This window comes from Sphaerodactylus townsendi, linkage group LG05, assembly GCF_021028975.2.
Source record: "Sphaerodactylus townsendi isolate TG3544 linkage group LG05, MPM_Stown_v2.3, whole genome shotgun sequence".
Classification (NCBI taxonomy): Eukaryota; Metazoa; Chordata; class Lepidosauria; order Squamata; family Sphaerodactylidae; genus Sphaerodactylus; species Sphaerodactylus townsendi.
In genome coordinates, this window is record NC_059429.1 from 83,447,731 (window position 1) to 83,461,507 (window position 13,777).

At 42.5% G+C, this 13,777-nt stretch overlaps 1 protein-coding gene across 1 annotated transcript in view; it reads left to right on the forward strand.

Annotated features, from left to right (window-relative positions):
* The window catches only part of FOXP4 (forkhead box P4), a 162,388-nt gene that overhangs the window by 73,631 nt on the left and 74,980 nt on the right, over positions 1-13,777 (forward strand). Inside the window, exon 3 of the mRNA XM_048497872.1 lies at positions 1,018-1,107. Within this exon, the coding sequence (XP_048353829.1) occupies positions 1,018-1,107 (90 nt within the window). The remainder of the gene's footprint in view (positions 1-1,017; positions 1,108-13,777) is intronic.

Here is a 13,777-nt window from a genome sequence, read left to right on the forward strand (position 1 = left end):
GTCAAAAGAACCCCTTCCCTCACCGGCGGCTGAAATTCCCCAGTCCCCCCTCTCACGGCCCAGCCATAGGACCTCCGTCTTCACTGGATTGAGTTTTAATATATATGAATGTCCTATAAACCAAGACAGGTCAATGAGGCCTGGTACAGGGTATAATAATTTGTGGTCATTTTCTTGGTTGCGATTGTGGCAGCAAAATACTTTTTCCTTAGAGAAGGCTGCTCTTTCTTATCTAAGATTAACGGTCCTCTAAACCAAACTATCATGCGACTTCTGAACAGTGATGATCCTCACACTCCGGAGAAGACTGCTCAGTATTTATTACAGGTGCCTGGCCTGTGAGACTATTTTATGTACTTACTGTATGATTAACTTATGCCTAATAATGGTTTGTTGTTGATTGTGGCAGCATTTTTTTTCAGTAGCAGTGATTGCAGGACTAGATGCTGGAGAGCTTTAACTGTCTCTCTGGAAGACTTTGGACATATGGTGTATTCCTGCATATGTGTACATCATTGGGGATGGTTGTAGCAAATCGTTCAGCTTTAGTCTGTGTAAACTGAGCTTAATTCTTCTAGGTCTGAACTGTAGTTTGACAGTACTAGATATTTTGCTCATAGCCCCATTGATGCTATTTATGCCTGCTATCCCTCAAACCTCAACCTTCGTGAAATGTAGTTGCATGTTGCTATGGGGTTTGTGTCCAAAATGGGCACAGAAGGAGAAGGTGTTGTGAATTCTGCCAGAGTAGGAAGCTCCAGTTTAATTTCCAGAGTTTCCAGTTTCTGACTGGTTTTCAAACTTTCCAAAGCTGCTAGCAAAAAACATGGATGTATAGGGGCCCCTGTGCATTGTGTGTGTATGTGTTACCATCCTTATTGTGTTCTGTAATGCATTAGCAAGTACCACTACCTGTATCTGATGGTTTATAATTTTTTCATCCGGTTGCACTGAGAGGAGTCCAAAAGTGGGAGACTAACTTTTTTTTCTTAATTATGCTTTGTTTTTTCCCTCCAGGCTCTTCAGGTGGCACGGCAGTTCCTTCTGCAGCAGGCAACAGGCCTGAACTCTCCTAGCAACAATGAAAATAAGCAGCCAGCTGTCCAGGTGAGAGAGAGGTTTCAAAAACTTGTGTGCTCCTTTCAGACTTTAATAGGCTATATGGCGATGAGAGCTTTCTTACACAGTAGGCATCTGGAAAATTATGCATCCAGTGTGTGATTTCCAAAAGTATCACTAATTTTCAGAATCAATTGTTTAATCATCAGATGACATAGTAATAGATGTACTAGAATCTTTGCATGCCAATCATTTCATTATTCTTGGGAGACACTCTTGTTGTTATTACCCAAATAAAGATGAAGGGGCAATATGTAGATAAAAGTAGTTTCTTTGGCCAAGGTGCCAGAGCGGATTCCTTTTTCCAGGCTCAAACGGGATCCTCCTTCTTACAAATGACTGACCTGTTTGTGGGTGTGTAGTAGTAATTTCATACACACAAAATCACATTTTCTGTTCATTTTCTGTTCATTGTTTTCCTGAGGATTTTTACTGCAAAGTTTTTTTGCATCCATTTCTGAACCCGCTTCCCTTGAGCATGCAATCATATTAAAATGGTCTTCATCTTTCTTCCATACCAAACAGCTGGCCCTTATCCATGCCACTGTGTAGTTTGCCAACCTCCCCTTCAGCCATTTTCAAAAGCATCAACTTAGTCAATTTCACATAGAGCTTGTGATGTCAGTGTTCAGGCACAGATAGAAAGAAGCAGGGTTGATTGGATCAGCTTTTTACATTTCACAAAGCGTTTGTGATGTATACATTCATGCACAGATACAAAGAAACAGGGGTGATTGTGTTAACTTTGTCAATTTTATACTGAACCTTAAGGCAAAAATACACTTTGTCCTCAGTTAGGAGAGAATGGAATTGGCAAGGGACTATCCCAATTACACTTGTACATTATTGCAGCTCTAATTTGGATGAAAAATGTGTGGGGGGGGAGGGGGAGTTGGGAGTGCTATGTGTTTCTATTCCTTCAGTTAATGGCACCTGCTTCGGTAGATTTTGGGGACTTGAATTTTGCATGAGTACTTCCCAATGGCAGAAATGGAGGCTGATGCAGTTTTTTGAATTGCCACTTCAGTGTAACTGCACAGTAATGATAGAGCACCTGCACAAAAGGAGGGAAAGGGGAAAAGGTTGATCTGTGTCACAAATGACAACCCACAACTATTAGGAATAATTCGACAGTAGTTTTTTTAATAAATGTAACAAAAGAGACAATGGGGAAAAACAACTGGTGGAATGGGGTAATGCAGAATGATTTCACATAAAACTTTTCCAAGACGCAAGATTTGGCCCCTGGGAAGATCTGTGGTAAACTCTGCATGTAGAAAATGCCTTTGTCTAGATCTTGAATTTGTTGAATAGGTATGCAGAAATGTAATGAAATGATTTAATTAATTCATGGAAGAATATTTGAATCATCTTGATAGGCATTCACACCTATATTATCCTTGGGTTGACTTCTGCTTGGTGGAGCCATCCAGGGAGAGCTTGGCTTGGGCATTAGTCCATTAGGTTCATACTGTTGCTATAACATTTTAAGCATCTGAACAAGAGTAATGGATGTGTGGTGATACATGGAATGATAGAAATCTTTTACAAAAAGCTTTCTTGGGATTAAATGCTGGATAAAGGCATGTCTCTTGGGAAAGTTGTCAGAAGAACTAGTGACATTTTGGGGTTAGGAAAAAATTCAGTGGTACTACTCCCAATATCTCACAAACTTTAATAAGCAAAAAGGAATAGAGAAACTTGTTGGGAGCTCAGTGGCTTCAGATATACGTAGTATGGGAAGCAGTGGTACACGAGGACAGATAGCTTTGTTCCTTAGCCTGAAACTGGGATGACTGTCTTAGCCAGAGGGCTTTTAAATTGCTCTTATTTCTTGTTGAGATTACTTTGCACGGTTTCATGACAGTGTTTGTCACTCCCACAGATTGCAGTCTTCCTTCACTACTCATTGGATTATAGAAATGAAGTGATAACATTCCGGACTGTGATCTGGGCTTGTGGCTGACCATCTCAGTTAATGAAAGCTCAAAGAATAGTTAATTGCACTATGATTCTGTGCATTAGTTCTCTGCGATTTCACCAAAAGAATCACAGCTACAGGAAAGCAGCACTGTTTTCTTTATAAAGACTTCTGTGAAGTCTCACATGTGGGAAATTGCATAGGAAAGAGCAGAAGGCAGACTCTGTTCAGGCCAGTTCTTTTGAAGCTTCAAGCTTACAGTCAACCTTCCCCACTCAATCTCTTCCTGTCCCCTTACTAGAGCCCCCATACCATAAAGCTTTTGCCCATGCAGGTCCCATGATTCCATGCATAGCATTTTGTGTGGTCTTTTATACAGTGGAATAGATGGTTGGAGCAAACCAGTTGTGCTTGACAAAAGGCATAGACCTAGTTGTTGTGCTGTGAAGCTCAGCAGTAGATGGGCCTCTAATGACTGCTGCAGAGCCACCACAGACATAGTGCAGTGGGAGAAAAGCCGATTGGGACAGGAATCTCAATATCTCACAGTAGTATGAAAGAGCCTTCCCAGAGAGAAAGCTTCTTTAGAAGACCCCCTGTAAATCTCATAGAGATAACTGGATGCATAAAAGCCTGTCTGCTTGGGAGGCTGATTCATGCAGAGATGTATGCTCACCATCCAAGGATGGGGAGAAGAAAAACACAGGCACATTTTATCTTCAGTTGAAAGCTTGAATTTGATAATAGTAGTATTTGTCTTTTAAGAACTTTCAGTGAGGTGGACCTACTCTAGGGCAGCCAGCTCACTAACATAGCAAGCTAATATTGAAACCACCTTGATTGTAATGTTATAGTGTAGTTATGGAGGGCCCAGGTCATCATGAGCTCAGATGACTTCTGCATGAGTGAAGTGTGTCATCTACTCATGTTACAGCCCTTGTGTCTTCGGATGGATCCTGTCACTGATCCTCAGCATCGCACACAGTTTGATCCTCACTCATTCTTACAGATACTAAACCAGTTATTAGAAGACAAAAGGACACTATGGACTAGTTGTGATTTACTTGGGAAAAGAAGTTGGTGAATATTCTACCTACAAACTGAATTTGTAGGCAATATATCTGGAAGATACAAATATCAATATCTATTAGGGTACTAATGAAAGGTTAAGTGTACTTACATATTATACGTGGGTCTGGGCAACAGGAAATGTGCTGACCTGTATAATACATTTACTGAGATCATGGAATCATAGAATTGGAAAGATCCATACAGGCTATCTAGTCCAACTCCTTGCCCCAATAGTTGATCTCAAATATTTGTATCCATTGGGGCAAAATTGGTACTGTTGTATTTGGTTCCACTTTGATGAATGCACTGGCTTCTGCATAAGTTAGTAAAGTTTTGTGTTCAGTTCTTCCCTCCTGCCCTGTAGTGTATGTACAAGGGCTAAGTGAGGCTCAAAGCTGTTACTTTGTATCTCTTTCCCACCCTTCATTGTAACATTCTGTTTACCACACATGAAATAATTTGTCAATCACATCTGCTCCGCCTTCACAGGAGTCAGCCAATTGGGTGAGGTGGGAGATGGGGTAGCACATGGTATAATGATAAATACTATACAGTGTGTTAAAATAAAGCCAGCTAGGGAAGCGGTAGGAAACCAGCAAGGGAAGCGGTATGCCCGTTAGATGACAAAGGAGCAAAGGGTGTGCTACATGATGACAGGGAGATTGCAGAGAAGCTGAATGAATTCTTTGCATCTGTCTTCACCCAAGAGGAGGTGAGGAAAATTCCTGCACCTGAACCATGCTTGTGAATCTGAGGTGAATCTGAGGAACTAGCGAAGATAGTGGTAGACAAGGAAGAAGTTCTGGCAGCCATTGATAAACTAAATGCTACCAAATCTCCTGGCCCAGATTGCATTCATCCAAGAGTTCTTAAAGAGCTCAAGCATGAAATTGCTGATCTTCTCACTTTAATATTCAACTTTTCCCTGAAATCAGGCTGTATCCCTGAAGGCCAATGTCACACCAATTTTTAAGAAAGGATCTAGGGGGGACCCAGGAAATTACAGGCCAGTCAGTTTGTTCCTGACTGTAAGTTCCTGGTAAATTAGTAGAATCTATCATTAAAGATAAAATTATAAAACATGTAGAAAAGCAAGACCTGCTGAGAAAGAGTCAGCATGGCTTTTGCAGAGGCAAATCCTGTCTTACAAACTTACTAGAGTTCTTTGAGGATGTAAACAGGCATGTGGATAAGGGGGAACCAGTGGACATTGTCTACTTGGATTTCCAAAAGGCTTTTGTCAAAGTTCCTCACCAGAGACTATTGAGAAAACTCAGCAATCAAGGAATAAGAGGGAAAAGTCCTCTATGGATTAAAAACTGGTTGAGAAACAGGAAGCAAAGAGTGAGTGTAAATGGGAAGTTCACACAATGGAGAGATGTCGGGAGTGGTGTCCCCCAAGGATCTGTTTTGGAACCAGTGCTCTTTAACCTATTCATAAATGACCTGGAAGTAGGGGTGGGTAGCGTGGTGGCCAAGTTTGCAGATGATACCAAATTATGTAGCGTGGTGAGAACCACAAAAGATTATGAAAGAGCTCAAAAGCGGGACCTTGATAAATTAGGTGAAGGTGGGCTAAGTAGAAATGGCAAATGCTACGGTTCTATGTAGCAAAATGCAAAGTGAAGTGCACATAGGGACAAAAAAATCCAAACTTCACATACACGCTACAAGGGTCAGTGCTAGCTGTATCCAGTCACAGGCCAGGAAAGGGATTTAGGCATCTTAGTTGATAGTTCCATGGGAATGTCAACTCTCAATGCATAGCAGCTGTGAAAAAACTCTATGCTGGGGATCATTAGGAAAGGAATTGATAATAAAACTGCAAAAGATTGTCATGTGCCCTTATATAAAAGCAGTGGTGCTGACTGCACTTGCCAGGAGTACTGTGTTAATCCCAGTTCTGGTTGTCACATCTCATAAAAAGAATATTGAGGAGATAGAAAAAAGTGTAGAGAGAGGGCAACGCAAGGATGAGTTAGAGGGGACTGGAGGCACCTTCCTATGGGAGGAAGAAGGCTGCAGCGTTTGGGACTCTTTAGTTTGGAGAGGAGACCTGGGCTGAGGGGATATGATTGAAGTCTATAAAATTATGCATGGGGTAGAAAATGTTGACAGAGAAATTTTTCTCTCTTTCTCACAATACTAGAACCAGGGGGCATTCATTGAAAATGCTGGGGGGAAGAATTAGGACTAATAAAAGGAAACACTTCTTCATGCAACGTGTGATTGGTGTTTGGAATATGCTGCCACAGGAGGTGGTGATGGCCACTAACCTGGATAGCTTTAAAAGGGGCTTGGACAGATTCATGGAGGAGAAGTCGGTTTATGGCTACCAATCTTGATCCTCTTTGATTTGAGATTGCAAATGTCTTAACAGACCAGGTGCTCAGGAGCAGCAGCAGCAGAAGGCCATTGCTTTCACATCCTGCATGTGAGCTCCCAGAGGCACCTGGTGGGCCACTGCGAGTAGCAGAATGCTGGACTACATGGACTCTGGTCTGATCCAGCTGGCTTGTTCTTATGTTCTTAAATGTTACAAGGAAAAACAGAAAAGAGAGATAGTAGCTATGTGCCTCCCATAGCATCCAGTTCTGCCCTGACTTCTCCTTAGATGCAAATCTAAAACCATCCTGCTTTCAGTTTTGAATATCCCTGGAGATGTTGCCAAGATGGAGGTTGTTGCCCAAGTACATTCCGGCAAGAGCAACAGGCTTGGGACATGAAAGCGGTTGTAAAATGAGCATAAATTCAGATTTAAAGGAGAAGCGGAGAAAGAAGCAGGGAGAAAGCCCAAGTGGATGGAAAGTGACAATTTTAATAGCTGCATGGAGGGGCTCTCCCTTCAGGCTAATTAAATTTATCGGAGAACAGCAGGTTACCTCATTGGAGCCACGTGGGTATAATTAACAAAGGAAAGTAATTGGCATGTGCTCTTTTGGTGCTGAGGTCCTGTCTGTACCACACTGCACTGACTCCAAAGTCTGCTAGCAGTGGAGGAAACCCAATGGATGAAGCTTTGTAGGAAGTGGCTGCCTCCTGCTTATCCACATGCCCCTGAAAACCAGATCCACAGGATAGTCTTAGAACTGTCTGTATCAATGGACAAGGAATGAGAACAGGGTTAAAATAAAGCAAGTGGATTGCACTGTTTTTTCTTTCATTTTGCTTCCTGACATCCAAAAAGTCTACTTTAGCATCCACGTTTGTGAACTTGTGTCTCGAAGATGACTGAGGAGGCAAGTCTTCAGAATGATACAGGTGATACAAATTTATGACCACTTACAAAAATATGCGAGTGAGCTTTGTGGAAGAAGGCCAATTCAATGTGTCATAATTGGTAATTCTGACTATTTCAATGTAATGAAGACCTCTGAAAAAGTTAAATCAGAACCAGCTCTCTGTTTTTGGAGTATCCACTCAACAAAGAAGCTTAGCTTAATTTGTTCTCTATCAGACATGATGACTATTTCCCTGTAATACGTGAAATGACTTTATTCAAGGATGTGTCAAATGAATCTCTTTTGGGAATTTTCCCCTGAGTTTTTTTTAAAAAAGGTTTGGATTAGGTCCAAACACCTCACATAATGGAACAGTCCATTATTTGAAGTGTTTTGTATTTAGTTAGGGCAGATGATTGTGGGAAAAATCCTGTATTGGCAGAGAGACTACCTTAATGTCCTAATGGGTATTTCCCAGTCTTGAAAATGCACCATAAAAATGCCACCTCTGCAGGGAATTTGTGGGACATGATGGAATCCATATCTGCCCTGAAACACCCCCCTCTCTCTTCTATCCCCCGCCTCCTCTTTTTCTTAGACCTCCATCATACCTGCCTGAAAGAAATGGACCTTTGGTGGAGGTATCAGATCTGCTGCCATCTCCATTAGTGAGTTTAACTGAAAGTGAAGCAGGCAGAATCACTGCTGATATTAACAGCAATAATTCACTGGAGCTGCTTTTGAGCCAGCAGTCAGCTTTTTCCAATAGCATTTTCAGGAAGGAAATGCAGTCACTGAATGGAAAATATCTTGAAAGAACAAAAGCAGTAAGGGTGAAGCCAGATTCCTGTCATCTGTGAGTGTCTCCCCATATTATTTGTGTGTGTCTGGGCTTGCCCATCTTCCAGACCCCCCCCCTTTGTTTTTCTCCCCTTGCTGTCTGTTTTCCTATTGACTGAATGCCTGTGCAGCGTTCTCTTTCTAAGTTAGTTAGTCTCATTCTGTCACTGCCTGTTTATCTTCCCTTTCACCCTCACTCACTAGTGGTCTGTTTTTTCTCTTGCACTTTGTTTTTCAGTCCCCTTGCTCTGTCTCCTCCATCCCCACTCCCCCCTTTCCCAGTTTCCTCTCTGTCCATCCAGCTGGCTTGCCCAGAGTTAACAAAGCCTGACGTTCTAACTCCCTCCCCACTTTTTTTTGCAAAGAAACTTGTGAAACCTGTAGACATAAGTCAAGAGTAGCTCATAATTCAACGCCTTTCTCCCCTCCTCATGCCCCAGCACTGCAACTGGAGGAGGATCCAAATGAGAGAAGATACAGGATTAAGTAGAGCCTTTGAAAGGAAGTTTATCTAACAGAGGAATGGTGTGGATGAGATTGACCAGGACAGCTTTACCAGAGAGGGTGTAGATGGGAGAGTATATTGGTGTGAAAAAGAAGAAGATGTAGAACAAGAGCAATGGAGCCTGCATATAGCAATGGAGTATGGAAAGCCGACTGCAAAATATGCATGAAAATCTGTGCCACAGCACGGCTCGCATGGAGTACGAATGATTCTTTTTCAGGGAAGCAAAACTATGGACTTCCCCTTTTCCCATATTCCAGGCAGGGTTGCAGTGGCTGACTCGCAAATTTGCTCTCGATGCACATTTTAAAAAATAAGATAAAATATCCTTTCCCCCTAATCAGTTAGCTTTTGAAGGGGCTGCAACTGTAACACTTGCTGGACTTAGGAGGGAAGATGGTAGATTCCAAATTTGGGGTTACAGTAATAGGACCTTCTGGGTGGGCAATGAAGTACAATACTAGCAGCATGAGAACAGCAACATGAACATGGTCCCAGGGCTGGTTCTGTGTAACCAACAACTCTTGGGTTGTGCTGCACCAGCAGTTATAGCCAAGGTAGAAACTGGCAAGTAGCATCCTCCCCCAATAAGCTGTTTTTAGCACTGCATTCTACCTTCATATATACATTGTGAAAATTGAGCACAGCCAAAAATCTTTTGTTTTTACTGTTGATCTTACTTAATGGTTGTGTCAAATATCAAGACTTTGTTGACTAAACTGACAGTTTAGTCAAATTCAGTTACTGTCACCTCTTTTGAAAAGATTTCTTTGTGTGTGTTACCCAAATATGGTCTGGTAATGCAATTTTGATAAACAGGACCAACTTGGATGCCTGCCATTAACTTCAGGAGTCTCTGTCCCTTTCTGAATTCAGAGCTAGATCCCAATTCAGCAACCTGGCTTTGGAAACACATACAGATGGTAGATTCACATACTTGTAAATGGTCTCTGCATAAGTGCTCAACAGAGAACTCTTGCTATGCCAGGAAAACCTCTAGTGGTCCCTATCAGCATGTTATACTAGCTTGGTTATGTTAGAGGGAACCTGCTGCAAGCTGGATCCATCCTATCTGAGCTATATAAACCAAAAGTGCCGATACGTTGTGCACACTTCCCCAAATTTCAGCCGCATTGATGAATATGCCTGAATCGTCTAAATGAGGGATGTGCCTATTTTTAACCATGCTCTTGATTTTCCATTGACCCCAACTCAGCATCCAACTCAATTCAACATCCAGCATTTGAGTAAATAGTTTGTTGAATTGAGCTAAACAGAATGTAACATCTGCATAGAATTGTGCAGCTTCAAGGAAATTAAAGGTCACCTTGTCCAACTTGTGGGCATGCAACTATTCATGTACTACAGTGTATCTTTATTGCAAAGAGAATTATGAGTGACTTAGATGTAAATAGTCAAAACATATATTGATGTTATATACTTTACTGAAGATGATGTGTACTAAGATGTTTTGCTAATATAGGACCATGCTGCCTTGGCAGCAAGACTTCTGAAGCATGATAATAAAATGCAGATAGGAGCTCTGGGGTGCAGAGTGTTAAGCTGCAGTACTGCAGTCAAAGCTGTGCTCACGACCTGAGTTCGATCCCAATGGAAGTTGGTTTCAGATAGCTGGCTCAAGGTTGACTCAGCCTTCCATCCTTCCAAGGTTATTAAATTGAGTACCCAGCTTTCTAGGGGTAAAGTGTAGATGACTGGGGAAGGTAATGCAAACCACCCCATAAACATAATCTGCCTAGTAAATGTTGTGATGTGACATCAGCCCATGTGTCAGTAATAACCCAGTGACTACCTTTATTTATACTATTTTGTACTTAATTGTGACTTGATTAAGATCAAACACACTGTATCAATGGCAGCACGTGAATCAACTGAATAAGTCATGAGGTTTTTTCTATACTATTTTTAGTCTTGTCCTATCTGTTCTTTTGCTTTGATTTCTTGTTTCTTTAAAAATATCTACTGCTATTTGACAGGAATCTGTCACTGCTATTTGTTATTGGGTAACAATAACCGATAACCTCCCTCCCCTCCCTCCGCTATGGTGGGTGGGCCGTGTCCAGATGCTGGCCCCCCCTCCCTTGCATGCCACCCCCACTTACTCCCCTTTCCCTCCCCTTCCCTTGCCTGCCACCCCTCCCCCTCCCTCCGCTTGGGTGGGTGGGCCATGTCCAGATTCCAGGCCCCCTTTCCCTACCTCCCCTACCATGCATGCCACCACTCACTCCTTCACCTCCTCTTCCCTTGCATGCCACCCCTCCTCATCCAATTACAAATATCAGTGACAGATTCCTCATTTGGCATAGGTTGAAATCAACAACTGCTTCTGAAAATTTCTATTCAAGTATAAAAATATCCATCTTAAGTGTTTGGAGTGGACATCTAAGTATTTCTGAGAAAATCTGTCCTTGGCTGTGATTTAGGGTGACAAGAATTTCAGTGTTGTCATATTGCTGTTCCTTAGTGAATTGAAGTTTCTATTACTAACTAGATAGCTTGAAACAAAATTCCTTTGATGCACTTAAAAAAATGTTCACCATTCAAGAAGTCTGCAGCTATTTGAAGAAGACAATCTTCTGCTTATTCATAGAATAATTTCAGTTGGAGGGCTCGATTTTCTACCCATTCACTTTTCTTTCTCAGACATACTTTCAATTCAGGAGAGTATTTGTTTCCCCTGGGCTTTGGACCTGGTATGTGCAAAGGTTCCCAACAGCTGCCAAGGAGTTTTTGTGTGGATGTGACTTTGATGAGTTTTTGTAAATAGGTTCATACTAAGTGATATGAAACCGTTTAAGCCACGTTTGTGTTCTGTGGCATGATATACCTATTCCCATGATCCCATAATGGTTTTACAAAACCTGGACTAGCTACTGTCTCAAGTAATACATTTCCTACTCTGGGAAATATTTTGTAATTGAAATACCATAACCAGTGATATAAAATCATGCATATTGGGCAATTTTGCATAAATTTCTCTTGTTATGCTTTACTTGTGTATCTTCATTGCATCCCCCCTCGCCCACATAATTTGTAGGGAATGAGATTTTGGAAGGAAGGACAACACAATGCAATGCAAGTTAGTTGTAATTTTTTCCTGGATGGAAGTGATCTTGCCACTGTGGCGTATGCCCACGTAACATCTAAATTAGATTACTGCAATACACTCCACTGGGGCTGCCCCTGAAGTCTGTCTGGAAGTTACAGTTTGTACAGAATGCTCTGGCTGGAGTGTGGACTGGAGTGGGTTGTAGGGATTTTATCACTCCAGTCTTGTTATATCTATGCTGACTTCCAATTTGCTTCTGAGCTCACTTCAGGGTGCTATAAATCCCTATATGGCTTAGAACCAACATGCCTTAATGGGCCATCTCCTCTAATATAATTTTAACCATATACTCCGATCATCTTTGGAGGCCCTGCTTTGGTTGTCCCTGCCCTCTGAAACTACATAGGTAGCAACCCAAAAAAGGGTCTTCTTGGTCACAGCATTAAAATGAGATGGCTTCTCTGGGCCTGGGGAGCAGCAGGCACCCAGATGTCGCTGCTCCTCCTGAAGGGATGGGGTTCTGGGGCATGCTCCTGAGTTGGGGGAAGGCGAGTTGGGGAGCAGATGTAATGTCAGTCACCCACCAATGGTGGAGGGTTGGTTGAGAGTTAATTGTCACAACATTCCATCCCTTAGCCTTTTACTGGTTAGGATTTTAACTAGATTTTCAATTATTTGATTAAGATTTGCTGCCTTATGAATTGTAGTTAGGTGGAAAGGTGGCATTAAAATGTTTTAAATACATAAATAAAATATAGTGGCTAAATGTGCAGTGGGGAATAGTTGCATTTGTTGTGCAGTGGGGAAAACTGAGACATGCAGAGTAAAATATCCCTTCCTTTATTTAAAGGAAGTGTCCCCTAGATCAGTGGTGGCGAACCTATGCCAGAGTTGATACTCAGAGCCCTTTCTGTGGGCACGCGCGCACAGAGTTTGTCATATAAGGGGAGCGGAAAATCACCCCCCCACACACACACACATCTAGACTGGCCTTGCTTCTGAGTTAACCCTCCTAAGGTTGCGATTCACCCATTCGAAGCATTGCACGGTTGCTTCGCCAAGCTTACTCCTGAGTAACGTGCGCCTTGGAGCAAACCGTTTTTTCTAAACTGAAATCTCAGTATTCAGGTTAAATTGCAATGGCACTTTGCGATAAATAATTGGATTTTGGGTTGCAATTTGGGCACTCAGTCTCGAAAAAGTTCGCCATCACTGCCCTAGATCCTTCTATTTCTATGATTTATTGTCTATCTTATATTCCTGCAGAGAAAGCATGGGCCGGAAATAGTGGGCAGCAGTGTGTATATTGTCACTTCAATTGCATATTTGCATTTTGAACAGCATCTGTAGATATTGTAGCAAATTGTGAACATATTCGAAGTATGTTTAGCTACGGCATATATGTAGTCCTCAAACCTGATGATCTAAATGGTGGTTCTCCTGGAGGCGATCTCGGGCATCTTGGATTGGGTGATTTCCAACCTATACTCAGGGAGGCAGGACTAAATGATGTCACTTCCTGTAGAGGCTGGAATCCATCTTAGATCCCCAGTATTACTTCCTGCCTAGCAGGGAGCGCAGTGCTTGTGAGAGGGCTCCAAGCTACTTGTATTTCTCTACCTTATTTCTACCTTATTTCTACCTTATTTCTCTCAGCTTACTTCTATTCTCACGTGTGTTCTGTGTGTCTGTTTCTGTCGGCTCCTGTCCTCTTGTGAATCAGCCTGTCAGTTTGTGAATCAGCCTGTCAGTTTTTTCCAACTGTCAGTTTTTCCCACCTTAACGGGCCGCCTTAAAATGGCCGCCCATGGAATCTACGCTCGCTCCTTCTCACCCCCGCCTGAGTCTTTTGGCAAGACCGCGGCAGAGGGCACTCGGGCAGCAACCCGAAGGGGGCATCAGAAGAGCAACAGTCAGGAGTCCTCGGCTGAGGCTCCGTCCACTTCTTCTTCTGCCGCATCGAAGGTGGCGGCGGCGGCGGCCGTGGCTTCGGCGCCCCCACAGGAGATGGCGCAGGCCGGAAAGAACAA